Source organism: Camelus bactrianus, chromosome 16, assembly GCF_048773025.1.
Source record: "Camelus bactrianus isolate YW-2024 breed Bactrian camel chromosome 16, ASM4877302v1, whole genome shotgun sequence".
NCBI lineage: Eukaryota > Metazoa > Chordata > Mammalia > Artiodactyla > Camelidae > Camelus > Camelus bactrianus.
The window spans coordinates 47031147-47049753 of NC_133554.1; the positions used below are offsets into that span (position 1 = coordinate 47031147).

The 18607-nt window shown below is 46.7% G+C and overlaps 1 protein-coding gene across 2 annotated transcripts in view; it reads right to left on the reverse strand.

Moving 5' to 3' along the window:
• Positions 1-18607, reverse strand: part of ERN1 (endoplasmic reticulum to nucleus signaling 1) — a 77066-nt gene that overhangs the window by 27867 nt on the left and 30592 nt on the right. The window contains exons 3-6 of one of the 2 annotated variants that reach the window (XM_074343487.1): positions 9135-9168; positions 8024-8096; positions 4628-4700; positions 2374-2496 (exon numbers count right to left, since the gene is read on the reverse strand). In XM_074343487.1, coding sequence (XP_074199588.1) covers positions 2374-2496; positions 4628-4700; positions 8024-8096; positions 9135-9168 — 303 coding nt within the window. Of the gene's footprint in view, positions 1-2373; positions 2497-4627; positions 4701-8023; positions 8097-9134; positions 9169-18607 lie in introns of those variants that run through there. The other variant, XM_074343488.1, reaches the window with a different exon arrangement.

Here is an 18607-nt window from a genome sequence, read left to right on the forward strand (position 1 = left end):
CACGGACTGAAAAAGCCAGAGACAGTCAAAAGTTGCGGGGTGGGGAAGCCTCTATAGTCCCAGCTTTCAATGGACAAGGAACAGATTGAGAAAGCGACAAAATCCTAACTCTTTCTTATGGAAGAGAGAGGACTTCTCAGAGGGAAGGGCCATGCTGCTAAGAATATACTGGGGAACCAATTCCAGAGGGCAAGACTGGGCCCTAGTGAAGGAATCTTCCCCCACTTCAGAGTAGGGGAACCCGAAAACAAGTGCCTGGCTGGATTCCAGAACCACTACGGACCAGGGACTGCTACGTGGCACTCTTTCCTTCCCTTTTTGAATGGGACAGTTTTCTGCAGGGCTCCTACTGTCTCAGCATTGTGTGATGGAGGGGAGGGAAGAGGTGGGGTTGGGGGAGAGATAATGTGTCTCTTTAATTCACAGGTCTCCAGATCAAGAGGAGCCTCACCCACTTCCAAACCTGATGTGGATCACAAGATAGGGAATTTGAGCCCCTGCTGTGACTGGCCTCCGAGAGTCCTGGGGAGGGGTGAGTATATTCTGCATGTGGGAGGGTTGTGAACTAACACAACCAGAACCAGTGGCAGTGTCTGCAAAGATCACCACCCCCAATCCTCTCATCCCTGTAATGCACCTGTCAGTCTTCCCATTAAGAGGCTGGGTCTCTTTCCCCACCATTTCCCTTGATTCTGGGCTGGCCTCTTGACTTGCTTTGACCAACAGACCGCAGTGAAAGTGAAATTCCAGGACTTCCGAGCCCAGGCCTTTGAGGCATCGTAACGTCCACTTTTACTCAAGAGGCGAACTCAGTTGCCAGGCTATCTGCGTGGAGCTGAACCAAGGCCCCAGACATCTGAGCGAGCCCAGCCAGCAGTCTGTAGAGGGGAGGCCAACCATCCCTGTAGAGCCCTTCCCAATTCCTGACCCACGGAACTGTGAGCAGTAAAATGTCGGTGTTCAAAGCCACTAAGCTAGGGTGGTCTGTTACGCAGCGACAGACGGTGAAAACAACAGACAGCTTTCCACACCCGCGCACACACGCTCCACCCAGCGCCAGCGCAGCCCAGCTCCCTCAGACACCGCAGTTCTACCTGAGAAGCAAACACTGTTTATTCCTGGGTGAAGGTGGAGCCACTACAAGGCTTTACTTGATGGAAACAGTAAACAAACCGACCAACCCTAAGTGGCCACTACAGTTGGAATACTTGATTCTTACCAGGGGGTGGGAGTTAGTGGAGGGTCCCACAGTTTTAAGAGAGACACCCGCCAACCCTCACTGGTTGCAGGAGAGCCCAGGCAGTTTCCAGGGCCCAAAACTAGTGTCCCTCATGTTTACAAAAGCAATGTTTCCCACAGCACCTGAAGGAAGGTTCTGTCTCTCTTCTTTTAACAGATTTGGCTACCTGAACGTTTAGACCTAGATTTAGTGCTCAGTTATAACGATCTTATCCTAGATTTTTGGTATAGTTTTTTCATACTAAACATTTTCTTGCTTCCCCCTTCAGCTCTATTTTCACTGTTGGTTCCACAGTCTTTACGGGGTACTGGTATAGGCCAGGTGCTGCACTCATGAAGGGAGTGAGGTGGATCCCTGGGCCACCCACTCACTCGTTGTGGCCTCTGAGCACCCAGTGGGCCAGCACTGAGCCCGCTGGAGACTTGGCAGGTGCACAAGACCAGGTCCTGCTCTCAGGAAGCTGACAGTCTAGTGGGGGAGGCAGAAAATAGGCAAATATCACTTAGAAACATGCAGTGTCAAGCACTGAGAAGGAGGAGGAGGCTGAAAAGAGACGAGATGGGAAACAGTGCAGCAAGGAGGTTGCGATGCCCATAAAGGGCCAGTGATGGGCAGTGCGTGGAGGATGGGACGGCTGCCGTCCCTGGGCTGGGGGGTAGGGGGGTGCGGCTGTGAGGTTAGGGAGGCTTCGCAGAGAGGGTGCCTTTTGAGCAGCGTTGGGAAAAAGAGTGGACACCGGCCAAACAGGCAAAAATGTGGGTGCCTGGTAGAGATGGACCTAAGACTCCAAGTTTTTTAAAACAGCACTGGTTATTCTGGAAACTGCAGGTAGTTCGCCCTGCCTGGAAAATGTCAACGGGAGGGAAGTGCAGCGAGGGAGGAGACAGAGGAGGAGCAGCTACATCACTGGCTTTGTGGGCTGCGGTGCAGTTTGGACCATAATCCTGGGGCAATGGGGAGCCTCTGTAGGGGGGCTTTTAAAGGGGCACAACGGGGTAAAATCTGCATGTGGAGAAGACAGGTCTGGCAACCTTCTGGAGAATGAAGCCCAGAGGCAGAGACCCAAGGGGAGGCTACTTCAGGTCCTTTTTTGCAAACAGGTAGGTTGTACTTGACAAAAGGTTCCTTCTTACCTGTTCGCCCAAGATACAGAAGAGAGGTTGATGGGCACAGACTATCTGCAAAGGCCGATGACAAAGTCTGCTGCTTCTCCCCGGTCAGGAGGTCAATAACATACCAAATGTCCTGCTTTTTACCTGAAAGGTCACAAGGACAAAGTGTGGTTTACATTCGCCCAACATTGAAAAAAAAATCACTACCAAACTAGTAGCCCCAGGTGTTCTCTTGAGCTGAGAGACAGGCCTGAAATTCTTACGATGTCAAAGACATTTCTATGATGCTCCGAGGGTGATGAGGTTAATGGTAATGTGGAGATAATAAAACTTCTCGGGCCACTGAATCTTATAACCAGTTAATAACCTAGTCATGGTATAAAAATTTCTCCAAGCCTAATAACATAATAACTCACAGGTTTTATTGCTTTGATGAGTGGCCTTAAATTAGAAGAACCTGGGTTATAACGATAATCCTTTTCCCACAGACTAGGATCTATATAAATCCAGAGAGGTATCCAGGGGTTCATCTCTCTGGTAACCATCATCCATATATCTCAACAGCCCTACTAATGAGCCCTCACGTAAAGAAGATCTACAGTTACCATTTACAGCTCTAATGAGCTGGTACCTGTGAAGAGGCGGCAGAGCTGGTGGCAGCCTGGCACAAGAGAGGCCAAAGTTAGCTCAGCCTGTGACCCCCGCCAGTACGTGACTCCTCAGCCACACGCCACCCTGTCACCTCGGTTGGCTGATTAAAAGGTATAAACAGGTAGAGAGCATGGCCAAATAACACGATTAGGAAAACTTAAAGCATAAGTACCAAGGCTTATGTATACAGAGCATCCGGCTGATGGCAAGTTCCTAAGAAAGCTGCTTTATAAACACAGGATATAATTACCACTAAGATTTCAACATAAATACAGTTAGCGCCTGAAGGCCAATATATACACCCTGATGGGCACACTTCTGCTTTGTAAGGCAAGACCTCTGGTCAGTTGTCTTTTCCTATGTTATTGGCCAAAAGTTTCCTATTTCAAGGGACTCTTGGAAGCAGAATACTGAGATGTCAGCAAGATCATGGGGCTTTAGAATTCGCTAAAGCTACATTTAGTCCTAACAGATGTAGCATACATGCCCAGTCCACACGCCTGAAACTTGTCCGTGGATCATAACTCTCCGTTCTCAATGACAAAATCTTAATATGAAAGAGATATGGAGATAGAGAGAAAACGTCACCAAACAGCTGTGACCAGAACCCCTTTCCATCTGCCGTGGCACCCCTCTGTTATCTAAAGGACTGTCAGAGTCGGCTAACTCAGGTACCACTTCAACGGATGGACTGGGCAACAGCCACAACTTTTAACGCACCCTAAGTGACGGACTGTGGGCCAGAGCTGGACGCCCAGACAGAGACATTGACAAGGATGGTGAGATGCTCCGATGGGCCCGGGGCACGGCCCAGAGGAGAGAGAAAGCCCGTGCTGATCACTTCCTCTGACTCCCCGGGCTGGGGGCTTCCTCATTCTGAAGGTGTGGAAGGAAGCAGGAGCACCAGTTTCCTTTGCCAAAAACTTAAAATCCGGTCTGTGCTTGAGGCCCAGAAACAGACACAGCTCCCGAGGGATGAAGAGGTAACAAGCACTTTCAGTCCCTCAGAAAGAAAGCTGCTTTATGAATACAGAACGTTATCACTACTACACTTTCCAGATAAATACAGCTCTCCTTTGTGCTACAAATGCATTTTTATTGACATTTTGGCAGCAACGTGGTAAAAGAAAAGCAGGTGATCTGATGCTTAGAAAGATGTGACCTCTGTAGGTATGAAGGCAGCTTATCTAAGCAAGCTGTTAAGTGCTGTTTTTACCCAATATTCTGATAGCAGGAAATACTAAGAAAGCCCTATAATTAATAGGCAGGGCCTGGCTTCCCTTTCTTGGCTCAGACTATTGTATTCACTTTAAATTTCATCCAGTTGCTCTGGGTATGTTGCAATCTTTGAATCGCAGGGGTAGGTCAACACAGCAGCTGAAAGCTTGTTAAATGAGTAACCATATTACTGGTGTCACGTCTGCTCCCAAGCGGGGGGAACCCTTTCTTAATTGGTCAGCTGATCCTGGCGTGAACCAGCACAAGGGAGGCAAGAAAGACCTTTCCCAGAAGGGATGGTGGGGGAGTGAGTGCACACCTCCCTCCGACACGCCACTCTCCCAGACTCTGGGGTTCATTTCCAATGGGATCAAAGTTTTGCAGTGGGGAAAACAGGAACTCTTACCCATGTAGAGGATTCCATCTGAACTTCGGCATGGGGATGCCTGCACCAACTCCGGGATCGTAAAGGGAAGTTTCTTTTAAAAAAAAAGAAAGAAAGAAAGGGAAAGAAAAAGCAAAGGGAAAAAGAAGTTAACCAAGTCTTGTGCAATTATTACAATTTTACTGCACACATTGTTTCTGTTACCCAATTCTGCTAAAAAGAGAGAAGCATTCTTGATGGTAGAGGGGAGTGTTCCTAACTGGAAACCAAGGAGAAGAGGTACCCCAGGCTCCCCCAGCCACTTGCGACAAGCCCTCGGCTCCCAGGACCTGGGCACTGTAAATGCTAACTTCCTTTCCTCCACAAGCCCCTCAAAATTGCTGGTCCAGAGCACTTCTGGGGATGACACAACTTTGCTGAAAAGACACACAAATATGGAGAGTTACAGAATCTTTGAAATTCGGGGGCAGCAGGGACAGAAAGAATTCTCCTGTCTTGGAAAATCGTTCCAGAGCCGGCCAGACAGAATAGAAAACGCTCTTTGGGGTGGGAGGGAGCCCTGAGACTGCTGTGAAGAGAAGCAGCCTGGGTGCCCAGCTGAAGCCCCAAGGGAAAGGAGTCACTTTGTGGGTAACACAGGAGTTCGAGGTGGGAAAAGAAGTTCTGATAATTCTTCAGCAAATAATTCTCTACTGAAAAACAAAATAAAACTGGGCCTTTGGGTATGAAAAGGAGGTTATGGTAGGTGCCAGGAAAAGAAACTCAGGGCAATCCACATGTTTCAACTGAATTTCATCATAAAACCGATTCTTCTGAGTCTACAGCTGACATCTGACAAGTTCTTCTGGCCGATGTTTGTTTCAGAATACTTTATTTTTGGAACATTCTGTGTTCTTGAAACTGTCCTGTAGATGCCTGCTTCTATGACACTGTCACCTTTTTGTCCACGAAAGTAAAGATTTTTCTCTAGCTTTAATAAACAGAACTTTAAATAACCAATAACGTGTGGATTTTCTCATCATCCCAACATTGAAACTAAGACTTCGAAAAGGAAAACAATGCCACGGAGAGGCTGCAATGACTAGGTTTCCAACAGATGTTTCAGAGGATCAGAAAGTTGTCATAAGGCTTCCAGCCTGGAGTGCTGTGGGGTCCGCTGAGCACGGCTGCCTTGGGCCTCCTGATTCAAGGCCCAAGCTGGAAACTCGCTGTTCCCGGAGCGGCTAAGTCACAGCATAGGGAGGCTTTCAGGTGGTGATAAGAGAGGGTCCTTCGGAAGGTGGAGCTCTTGGGAGCCTCCCCCACCCCAACCCCTGACGCCGTGGCCTTGGGCACATTCCTCCACCTAGATAGGCGGTTTCCCATACCTCTAATGTGGAGATAACTCCTATATCCCAGAGGGCTGCTGAGATGTTGGAATGAGACACTTTATACAAAGTCTTCACAAAATAATTCTGAAATACCCAAACTAGAACTCACAGGACACTTATGATCTAGACCAGTGGTTCACAAACTTGGCTGCACATGGGAATCATGCAGAGCCTTTTACAACCTTTTACTGAAACAGAGCCTACAAACAGAGCTCATGTAAGTGTACGGCTCGTTAAATTTTGCAGAGAGAAAATGCACCCCTGCAACCAGCACCAGATGAAGAAATGGGACGTTTTCAGCACTCTGAAAGCCCCCTTCTTGCCTTCTCTTCCAATCACAACCGCTGCCCCCTAGCCACCTCAGGTAATAAACCATCATCCTAACCGCCAAACAGCATAGACTAGTTTTTCCTGTCCTCACGCTCCATAAAAGTGAATCACTCAGTGTGCAGCCTTTCTCGCTGGTCTTTTATCCAAGCTTCTGCTGGTGAGGTTCATGTATGTTGTGCAGAGTCACAGATTGTCTGTTCTCACTGGTGTAGACTATTAAATTCTAGGACTATTCCGTAACTTACTTATCCCATTTATTACCCATGTCATTTGGGTAGTGTTCACTTGCTGGTTATCATAAACAGGCGAAGCACATTTGGGTCCATGTCTTTGGTGAATATATACACACATTTCTGTTGGGTATATAACCTGGGAGGGGATTACTGGGTCATGAGGCTTTGACAGATACTACCAAACAGTTTTCCAAACTGGTTACACCCATTTATACTTCCACCAGCAGTGGATAGGAGTTCTGGTTACTCTACTGCACCCCAACGCCTGTTTTCTTTTTCCGCTTTTCTTGTTTTAGCCATTCTAGTGAGTGGGTAGTAGTATGACACTGTGATGTTTTATTTCTGTGCGTTTAAAAATTTGCCTTTCCCTATGGACCATCTTTTCATATGTTTGTTGACCATGTGGATATCCTCTTTTGCCGGTTTTTCTATTTTTCTATTGGTTTGTCTTTTAAAAATAAACCATAGGAATTCTTTACATATTCTGAATCTGAATCATCTGTTGAATATGTGTATCGCAAATACATTGTGGCCTGCCTCTCTTAATGAAGAAAAATTCTTAATTTTAATAAAACCCAATATATCAATTTTTTCTTTTATGGTTAGTTGTTTTATTTGTTTATTTTATGGTCTGTTGTTTTATTGTCTCTAATTTTAAAAATCTTTACCTGCTCTAAGGTCATGAAAATGTTGTACTCTTCCTTTTTCTTAAAGCTTGGCTGTACATTTCACACCTAGATTTGCAGTCTACATGGAACTGAGTTTTGTGTGGCTGGTGTGAGGTAGGAGCCAAGATTTTTTTCCATATGGAGATCCCAGTTAACTCATACCATTTACTGAAAAGACCGTCCTTCCCCACTGCACTGCAGGGTCTGTCACCTTTGTCACAAACCAGGTGACCATCTATACAGGACCGTTTCTAAATTCTCTTGTCTGGGGGAGCTTTTTAAAAATCCTTGATCTGTTAAATGGAGACTTTGGGATTGGGACCTAGACGGTATTTTTTGGAGTTCTCCAGGTTATTACAACGTGCAGCCAAGGCTTAGAAGCACTGGTCTAGACTCTCAAGTGGAGGGGGGAAAGGAATTATCACGTGCCCACCCCCAGCCCCTCAACAAGGGGATGTCTGCTGGGGGTGTGCACGGTGTTTCCAACTATACAACCTCCCCAATTAAGGATCACTAAAGTGAGCCCTGTTACTGAAAGGAGTATCATAGCCTTCCAGTGTGCTGGCTAAGCCATGAGAACCTGCTGGTCTAGAGCAAGGTCTCTGAACTCTGGGCTGTACATTTAAAAGCTCACCAAGGAAGCTATGAAAAGATATTGACGCTCAGGCCTCACTCAAGACCACCTGATTCAGAATCCCTGGAATTTTTTTGTTGTTGTTTCGTTTTTTTAAGCTCTCAAGTGATCTCAACACGCAGCTACAGTTGAAGGTCAGTGATCTAGAACCTCAGGAGGACAAAGAAGCTAAATACACTCACCGTCAGGCCTTCATTATTCTTGCCCCCGAGCGTATACAGGCTGCCATCATTGGGATCTGGGAGGAAGGCAGGCCTAGAGATTAAGCAGTTAAGTATCAGATAGATTGTAGCCTAGGGCACAGAACAAAATACCAAAGCCATGCAAAGCCATGATTGGCAGGGAGCAGGGAAATGGGGGGGGGGGGTGTAAGACAATTCCACCCACTGCTTTCATTTTAGCCACAGATAATAAACTATCCTTAGGGCAGCATACATTCTACTCGGATGGAGGAAAGCAACCTGCAAAGGGAAACCTGTGCAAAATCACAGAAGAGTAAATCATCATTTGGTCAAAGCACTCTGGATGAACGTAAAATAAATAAGAAAGACACAGCACGTCTGCTTGTCAGTTTCCAAGTCAAATGTATAGAGAACTTCAACAATTAATATTTAATAGCATGGCACAGTACATAAACAGGGAGAACAAATCTACCTTTGGTGTTCAACAAACATTTATTTTGAAGAAGCAATGAAAGTAGACTCTGAAAGCTGGACATGAGAAAGAACCTGCCAAGGAGATGGGTCAAGGTCTCATCAGTGGCCTCCCGTGAAGCAGGTCTGAGGTGCTCTTTGGTAAAGTTAACCTGCTAAAGACTGACTTACGACTAGTCACTCAGCAACCCCTTGCCGAATCTTTTCTCCACCCAGGACATAGCATCCTTTGAGGCTCTTAGAGGTGCTATCCAACCTCTGCTCCGACACACACACTCCAGTAGTGGGTCATGTTCGTGCATCCTCTCCATGGCTAAGCACTATGAAGAGGGAGAGGGCCAAAGACCCCGGGGTCCTCCTGAGGACTTAGGAAGGCTAGGTCACAACACAACTTAAGTTACATCTCAAGTAAGGCTTTTTAATACCATTGCCTCCCCGCCTCCCCCATAGGGAATTGACCTCCCCTCCCCAATAGAGGCATCTATCACAGCACCTGCAAGACATCCTGTGTCTCCTGTGTCTCTCCATCTCTCTCATTCTACCTGAAACTCATGCTCCCAGCAACGAGCTTCAGAAATATTGATTGAATAATATAGAAAATGAATTAAAGGGAAGTATTGAAGCAAATCAGAAAACTTACTCTTCAACATGTGTTGGAACCTGCAGGACTGGATCTGTGCAAAAGAACAACAACAAAGGCATCGTCAGGCAGATTATATCAAGATTCCGAGAGTCCCCAGGACCAACTCACAAAGTGTACGGATAACTTAAATTCATCACTGGGAGATAACGTATGTGAAGGCACTTTAGAAAAGTCACACACAGAAACACAAATGTGAGCTCCCATAACCCTCACTGAGACTGGAGAGAGGGCTGAGGGCAGAATGGAACTGCTGTCAAGAAACGTGCATGGAACTTGGGCGATGGACAGAGAGGGACGCACCAGTGACAACCCAAGTAGACAATGGGTCACAGGGTCGCTACCTGACATACCAAGGACTTCTAAAACCTAAATCATCATTTGGTCAGATACCTGGTTGTGGCACTAGATAGTCCCATTAGGAAAAGCAAAACTGCCTTAAGAAGCAATTTTGCTGTTGATGAGAATTTGGATGGTAAACCCCTTTGGGGCAGCAATGCGACAATCTCAGAGCCTTCAAGGATTCATTCTTCTTGATTCATTAATTTGATTCCTATAAAATCTAGTTTAAAAACAACACAAACTATAGAAAATGCTTTCTGTACAAAGATCTTCACAGTAGCACCACAAATGACCTAAATATTCAGTGGTATGGTTAAATTATGGAATGTCCACTTGGCAGCAAATTAAGGCTTCTAAAAGGGCTTATAAAGTTTAAAAACATGTAGAAATCTTTATATTATTATGTTCAAGTGAAAAGATAACATTGTACATAGAGTATTATTGCAGCTGAGGAGAAAACTTTCAATGTGCATTTAAAAAAACTATATGGAAAGACAAAAAAAATGTTAATTGTAAATTATCTTTGTTGGAAATATGACTCCCCCACCTTTCCTGTATTTCCCCAAATTTCTACAAAAGTAGGCATTACTTTTGAAATAGGGGGAAAAAAGTTTTTTTTCTCCAAATCAGTTTTAATATTTGCAGTAGTCCAAAATGGCAGAACTTCTCCCAGGTGCAAATCAAGAGGGTGCTCCTGACTCCATGGGGTGGATGGTGGCGGGGGTGAGAGGACGTGGACACAGCAGTGCAGTAACAGAGCTAAAATCCACAGGCATGAGGCCGCACAGCAGAGAGGCACTGCCAGCAGTCAAGACCCCGTGGGCTATCCATCACTTCAAAGCTGGGGGGCAAGAACGTCAAATACTGCGATATGATGTTGGATACCGAGGTCCAGGCTCCACGGGCACTGCTTCTGGTGAGAGACAGCTGTCTAATTTCCCTAGCCAGTTTGGATTCTCGGATGAAGAAAACCCTTTCAAGCCTTATCACATGTTGACTTTGCTTTACAAGCCCCACTCCGACATGAAGGCATACAGTGTTCACAACAACCGAAGCACACACACCACATGTGGTCTGTGGGCAGCAAACAAACAATTCATTAAAACCAAGAGCATTTCAGGAAACAGGAGGAACTTTCAGTCAGCGAGCACATGTTTATCGTTCCCATTAATCACCTCCCGGTACACTCTCACAAACAGACTGATGCAAGAGACAGGAAATGAGGGCACACGGCACTCACTCTCCTGAAACGAGTCAAGGTGCAATTATAACCCGGCTCCTCCAACGCAGCCCTGAAGCCGTGCACTCCGGGAGGAGCAAGAATGCCATATACCAAAGAAAACACAGCAGTCCAGAGGGCGTCGTTTTTGGCGGTTTCAGCCACTTAAAGGTATCGTGGTTAAACACAGACAAAGAAGGCACTACCAAATTCTAGCAAGTCACCAGAAATAAGACGTGGACACCAACAGGGTTCCGATTCTTGTTCCTGAGCTTATCTTGGCTGGACAGTTTGCTCGCTCTCAGGGTCTCGTCCTTAGGGGCAGATTTTTCTGCTTTTCTAGAGCTTATCCACTGGTCACCCGCCATGGAAGCCTCAGGTCCCAGAGTGTATCCTGCACCAGAAAGGTTCCAGTGAAGACACAGGCCGCTGGCAGGAGCCAGGGAAGGATGGATGGGCACCTACGTCACTGTTTACGAGCCATGCTTTCTCCTAGGCTTGGGAGGACACGAACTCCAGCAGGGGCGCCTTCCCAGCCACTCGGTAAAACAGGGCCCCTGAACAAACACCGGCAGAGCTGCAGGCCACGTCGCAGCACGACTACCAGGACAGCTGACGGAGGCATGCCAGTGTGTGACACTGACCTGTTACACAGATTTTTTTTTTTAAATCATTTGAGGTTTGCTTGAAAATGCTACAGGAAAAAAAAATCGTATGGTGGGGCAGATAAAACAGAAAACGGCAGCCTGTTGATAACTGTTTAAAAACAGAATTGACAATACTGATCTGTCATTTTATCATTCTCTCTACAAAGGCTTGAAATTTTCCATAATAGGAAAGGTTAGAGATGAAAATGCTTGGAAAGCCAGCAAAATAAAAGCAAAAAGCATCACCTGAAAATGTGCAATGAAAGCCTAACGTGAAAAAGTAGTTGTTTGGGATTTAATAATGAGAACCGGTACCAGGCAAGATTCTTGCTTTAAAAAAAAATCAGCCACGTAAAAAGAAACAGTGGCCTAGCTCTAAGACTATCAATAAACACTGCTACAAAATAAGCCTCTCTATCTATATGGAGTCTGATAAGGATAAAAGGCATCTCACAAAGCTATTCTACTTTCAGAAGGAAAAAAAAAAAGGGTTACTTTGCAAGTGTAAAAAATGGGTGTGACTCAAGGTAAAGGTTAACACATCAGAAGAGGGGGGAAAAATGGCTGAAGTCAGTGTTTGGTCTCCAAGATTAACGCAGGGAGGAACAGAGCGGCCCACTTCTCCGGGGGTAGCCGCTGGCCTCGGTTTCCCTCGTAGGTCCAGCTCAGGCCTTTACATGGGAGAAGCCCGGCTCAGGCAAGGTGACATTCACTGCTCCTGTTCTGTGCTCACCGACTAGTCCTTTGCAACCTGAGGCAGAAATGACTCAAAAGAGATGTTCAACATCCTTCCTATGTCCAAGTTCATAAGGGTAAAAACTTAAACATTTTCATCTCCAAAAGAAGTGAGTTTCCGTCTTTTCACGAAAAACCTTTTCACCTTCACCCTCCATCCCATCCTCTCGCAAGCCTTGTACCTTCTCCCTCAGAACCGGGCCCCAAATGCACACCTGACTTGGCTCCCTTTTGAGCCCTGGGACTTGAGGTCTCGGTCCTTCAGCACCAACAGCTCTGACCTTTCTGCTACTTCCCCAGCACCCGGGGGATCGCACACGCCTGCTGCCCTAGACCGTGTGGTTCGGCCCTCCCCGCCTTGAATCTCCCCACCTCCCGGCTTCTGTGGCCCTGCACCGCCTGGTTTTTCACTCTTCTCTCTACCAGCCCCTCGTCCCTCCTCCACTCCTCACTCCACTCCTTACTCCAACAGGGAAGAAAATTTCTGGATCCACCCCTCAGTTCTCTCAGAGAGCACGTCCATCTCTGTAGCTTCCCCACGTGGGGAACTCTAAGTCCCCCTCCCGGGAGCTCCTCTTTGTGGACCAGCTGGACATTTCCACCATCTCCTACCAGCACCTCAGCCACCACTTGCCCAAATCACACCCTCCAGCTTTCTCCCCAGACTGGTTTGACTATCTTGTTTTTGTTTTTTTTTTTAACACTATTCTAGAAGACAGGCAGGCCTCAAACCACACTGTGGACACTCATTCTCCCCCAGCACATGCCATGGGATGCAAAACTCTATGGTCTATTTCTAGAATGACCATCATTCTGTTTCTTACTCCCAATATCCCTTCAACATCACCAGACCCTTTGTCTTTCAAGCACTCCCTTTCTCCTAGTCAATGTGGCCTTTGGAATCAGAACAACCTAGGCTTAAATCCTAGCTCTGCCAATTACCAGCTGAGTGACCTCAGCAAAGTTACTTCATCTCTCTGAGCCCTAACTGCCTCATCAGTAAAGGGAAGAAAAGAAATAGAGATGACAACACCAACCTTATAGGGCATCTCTATGTGGATTAAAGAAGGACTAAATGTTTGTTGAGACTTAAAGCCAGTGCCTTGACAGAAGAGAGTAATCCTTCCATAGACATAAATCAGATTATCTTCTCTGCCACTCACAATCTTTTGACGGGTCCCATCTCACTCAGCAGAGACTAGTGTTCACACAGTGGCCTACAAATCCCATGCAATCCCACCCTCCCACAGCCATTCTGGCAATCTCCCATTGTCTCCTCCTCACTGCATTCCAGCCATCATGAAATACAGGGTATTCCTTGAGTAATGCCAAGCCTGCCCCTGCCTCAGGGCCTTTGCATATGCTGTTCCCGCTACCTAAGTCTTTGATCAAATGTCACCATCTCAGAGAGGTCTTCCATGACCACCTCCTACCCACCACGTTTCCCTACCCCTCATCCCTGCTTAATTTTTCTCCGTGATACCACTTCTGAAATACTGTGTATTTTACTTATTTTTGTAATGTCTGACTTCTGACCATTGTAGATCCACAGGGGCTGGGGTTCATCTTTTGCTGTCTGCTACACCCCCAGCATCTAAAACAGTGCCTGGCACCCAGGAGGTGCTCAATATTTATTGAATGGAGCAATCGATGAATGTTAGTTTCCTTCCTACTTTCATCCTCGCCCTGCCTGGATATCCACCGTTGATCACGTCTGTAATCCAGCAGCCACGCTCTATCAACCCTGAGCCCAGAATCCACCTTGCAGTCCCCTTTCCTCCGCCCAGGCTTCGGAGCACTGTGGAAGAAAACACTCATCACTTGTGGAGACACCATTAAACATGTATGGGCAGCTGGGCCCCACGTCACAGGAGATATATTTATCTACTTCCTGGTTGGCCTCTGTTCTCTGTTCCTCACACCTGGTATTTCCAACCTCCACTCCTTGCTTCAAGGCTCCCTACTCTCCGCCCATGATGCCCTTCTTGTGACACAGAGGAACTGGGGGGGGGCAGGGTCAGCACCTCGAAACTTTCTAGCCTTCACCCTTCACGTTGGCCCAACTCCTCCCTTCCCTTCACACCTCTGTAAAAGGACATGCTTTCACCTCCGTGTTCACAGCTACTTCACACTCACATATCCAGAGCCCAGATGATACTGTGTCTCCAAGGAACTTCATGCCCTTCCAGCTAACTCTTTCCCTTCCGCCTACAAACAGACTGAATCTCTGGGCTCCCCCTCCCTCCTCTCCACATGCTCCCTGTTCTCTCCTAAATGCATCTACCTTAAGGGTGCAGTGTGTCTTGAAAAACAGACACATCCACATAGCTCCCCTCATGATCAAGATATGACATTTCCATCACCCCCAAACATTCTCTCACACACCTGTTGATTCAAGGTTCCCCACCCCAGACAACCACCGATACGTTCCTTATGTTTGTTCTAAAATTTCACAAACAGAATTCATACAGGAGGTTCTCGTTGGCGTCTGGCTTCTTTCTCTCTGCATCATGCTTCTGAAATTCATTCATATTGTTGTATCAGTTTGTTCTCTTTTACTGCTGACTAGGCCTCCGCTATATGGCTATCCCACAGTTTGTTTATCTATCTGTTGGCAGACGTTTGGGTTATTTCTAGTTTTTGGCTGGAAGAATGTGAACAAGCTGCTATGAATGTTTGTGTACAAGTCTTTGGACCTATATTTTCATTTCTCTTGGGGAAATACCTAGAAGCAGAACGGCTGAGCCGTACTGTTTGCATTTGGCTTGACATGAAACTGCCAAACAGTTCTCGGAAATGTCTGTACGGCTGTACACTCCCACCAGTGTGGAAGTTATCTATAGTTTTAAAAATGTTGATTCCTAGGTCCTTCCCCTAAGGAGTGGATTCCGTAGGTAGGGCCAGGGAATTTGTGTTTTTAACACATGCAAGGTAGTTCTGACTCTGAGCCAGACAGGAAGCCACTGGTCCCGCGCCTCTCACCTTCGGAGCCTTTCTCACCTCACTCTCTGCCCTACCCCCAGGATAAGCTCAAAACTGCCAGCGGCAAGTTCCAGGGGCCCAATCTAACACTTGCAAATCCCTCTTATTTGGGCTCTACCTGACATCTGACAACGTTCTCCTGGGGAGTCCATCACCCAGTCCCACTCCTCACTGCTCATGGGGCACCTCAGTCCCCAGCCTGTCCCCCTCCCCCTCCTAGAACCTGCTCCTGCTTTCGCACCCCCCAGATGGGCTCACTGACCCCACCTCCACCCACGCACACAGCCTGGAATCTCAGAGTTCTCCTCGACTCTCCCCTTCTCTTAATTCTAACCCTCTCCCATTCAATTAGATCCTAAGTTTTATAAGATTTGACCTACTTTCTCAAAAATCTACGTCATCCCCCTTTTCATTTCCTTTACCACCACAAAATGCAGCGGTCGCCACTTCCCACTGGGTCTACAGCAGCCTCCTAGCCAGGTCTGTCTCGGATCTCTGCCCTTCAGATCGTGCTCCACCCGCTGCTGGAGAGGGCTCCGCGAAGGCAAGTCTGTTCCCGTCTTCCCTCCACGTAAAATCCTACAACAGATCCCTCTGCCTCCCAAATATCTTCCGTCTCTGTGGCTCAAATCAAACGTTCCCAAACTTTCTTGGTTCACAGCACCCCTTGTGTCGGGGTAATTTCTCCCTAGGGCCCGAGGCCAAAAGAAATACCCAACGGTTCCATTTATTGAGCAGTCAGGTCCAAACGACTTAGGTACTTAGGGCCTTGCAACGTAGAAGCCATGTGAAAAAGCAGAGCCCATGCTTAGCATGCACGAGTTTGTGAGTTCAAACCCCAGGATCTCCAATTAAAAAAAAAAAAAAAAGGAGGTCTAGAAGCCATGTGAAAAAAAATACTATATATAAATTGAAAGAAAAACACTTATTTCATTGTTAACCATAATCACTTAGTAATGGACCGTGCGTACTTGCTGAGTGCTACACACATACTTCAGATCTTACACTCACATAGACACGGCCACGCTCATTACCATTCCACATAGATTTTCACGTAGTATTTGACACTGGTGGAGTATTGCTGTGTTTCTCGCACACATTTAAACCAGCTGCAGTGCCTCAAGAGAGCACTGTGGCGCCCAGGCCCCTCAGCAGGGTTTGGGAACCACAGTCCTCGAGCATTCAAGGCTCTGCAAAATCCAGACCCAATTCTCCTCTGTGATCACCCTTCAATCACATCTCTTCCCCAAACTCAGCCCACGCTCTCGTGCTGGTCTCTGTGCTCACCATTACCTGCCCCAACTCCATTTGCCTAACTCTGCCAGTCCTTCAAACACCCCTTTCCGCAGAAAATCGGAAACTGAACGCCCACTGCACTTGGTATGTTCTTACGATGCACTTACCACATTTCTTGGGCAACAGGCACTTCATTGCATGTGGCCTCTCTGGTTCTTAAATATCTGGGGGCTGGACTGAATTTTAAGCCCTTTATAGGGCAAGGACCATCTAGCTTGTTTCTTGTGAAATACACACAGGAAAGTGCCTGGGGCTAATGACAGTTCAGTGAATAATCAAAGTGAACTCCTGTGTAACTGCTGCTCAGGTCTTCGCTTCCCTTACACTTAGCAGGTAATGCTGTCTGCAGAATGAAAGGAAGTCAAGAATTTAAGATATCCAACATTGAATGTGGAATATAGTCATTCAAATACCTTTATCCTAATGAAAAGAACTTTTTCACACAGACACCTACATGATACAAGCTGACAAAGAGCTGCCCAGGCAGAGCTCAGTCTGTTCACTCACATTTTAAAATTATTTAAATTTATGCAAAAACTGATGTGGCATTTGCTTCAAAATAATGGAGGAGAGGGGAAGGGATGGTCATGTTGATCATTACTGAAGCTGGGTGCTGGGTGCACAAGGGCTTCATGACACTGTTCTCTTTACTTTTGTGTATGTTAAAGTTTTTCTAAAATGAAAAAAAAATTTAAAAAGAGAAGCTAAAAAAAAAAAAAAGCTACTTAAGGAAAATCTTTCCAGGAGGTTGAAAAGAAAGGCCAGTTCTTCCTACCACCCTCAGCAATAGTAGAAATCTTGACAGCCTGATCCTACACTTCCACGGGGCTGGAAGTGCAAAGAGAAATCCCCGGAGAACAGCACGAAGGACCCTGTCAGCATCAGGTCAGGCTTCCCTAGACACAGAAAAATGTCTCTGATGAAGTCAGCCACAATTTAGGTAACTGTCTCAAACCGGAGTTTGGGCCCGACGGCCTCTCTCTGGAGGTCACTCTGGGCAGACTTACGCTCACGTAGGAAGGAGTAAGATCCCTTTGATTACAGAAGCCGCAAGAACAGGCTGCCCATTTGACTGGCTCTCAAGGAGCCCTAAGAGATCGTTCTCTTCTCTTCCCCAGATGAGCACTGATATTTCTGGAACACGGTGCTGCTCCGGTGGAATCTAGATGGGCCCTGCTCCTCCTCGCTCTTCTTTCTAAAGCACAACCGCCCAGTTGCCCCCCCCCAACACACTTGGCATTTAAAACCAGCTTCCTCTCTGACTGGAAGACTCCTCCAGGTTCAAGGACGACGTCATGACACAGTTGGAAATTCTCCAAACCAGACCCTTCTAAGGGCACCTCTAGTAATAATTTAAAGTGTTCTGGGCTGGCCCTTTTGAAAGGTACTTAAGGACCAAAAGACTCCTAATGAATTCCTAACTGCCTTATGATCCCATTTGCTTATAAAAATTGTTGGTAGAAACAAGGTCATTCACCCCTCCCCAACTCAAAACTCAAGTCTCCCCAATGTGGTTCATGCACTCAAGTGAACCAGTTAGGGAATACTTCTCCCCGCTGGCAGCTCACTTCCTCCCTCCAGAGGAAAGGCACTTCGGTAATCTACATCTTAAACTCCCATTAAAGTTGTTAGGTCCAAGTTGTCGGGTAGCAACTCTCAAACGTTCCTCAAAGTTCAGCTTTCATGAGGAGAACATTTCAAAATGGGCATCTAATCAAAACCTCCTCAAATACACGATGAAATTCCAAGTCTCATCAGAACTGGGAGAGGATGCCACAGGCTTTCTTTCAGGGTAATCTCTGCAAGTCACCAAACGTCATGCTTGACAAAGATGATCCTGTAGAAACACCAAAGTAATCTGAGAAACCGCCCAGTACTGATGGCTGTCGAATTCTACTGTTCTTACGCATCCTCACCTGGGCAGAAGTAACTCAGACCTGAAAACGCACACTGAATGCTCTAACCAATCGTGAAGGACTGAAAGAGGGGAGGGCAGGACAAATTAACGCTTGGGCCTACGCCCCAGTGCCTCTCAGGATGTCGTTAACTTCACAGAACTCATTCTTGAGCCATGGGAGTGTTCATCCAAAGACGAGCAGAAGGACAATAACTAAGTCACAGCCCAAAAAGGCCTTTTACCTTGTACTTCAGCGGTGTTCACAACTGTACTCCGATACATACCAAGAGATGCTGCAGACAGTACCCACCCGCTGGAGTTGAAATCTGTGCCACCAGGTGTGGTGACTGCTATT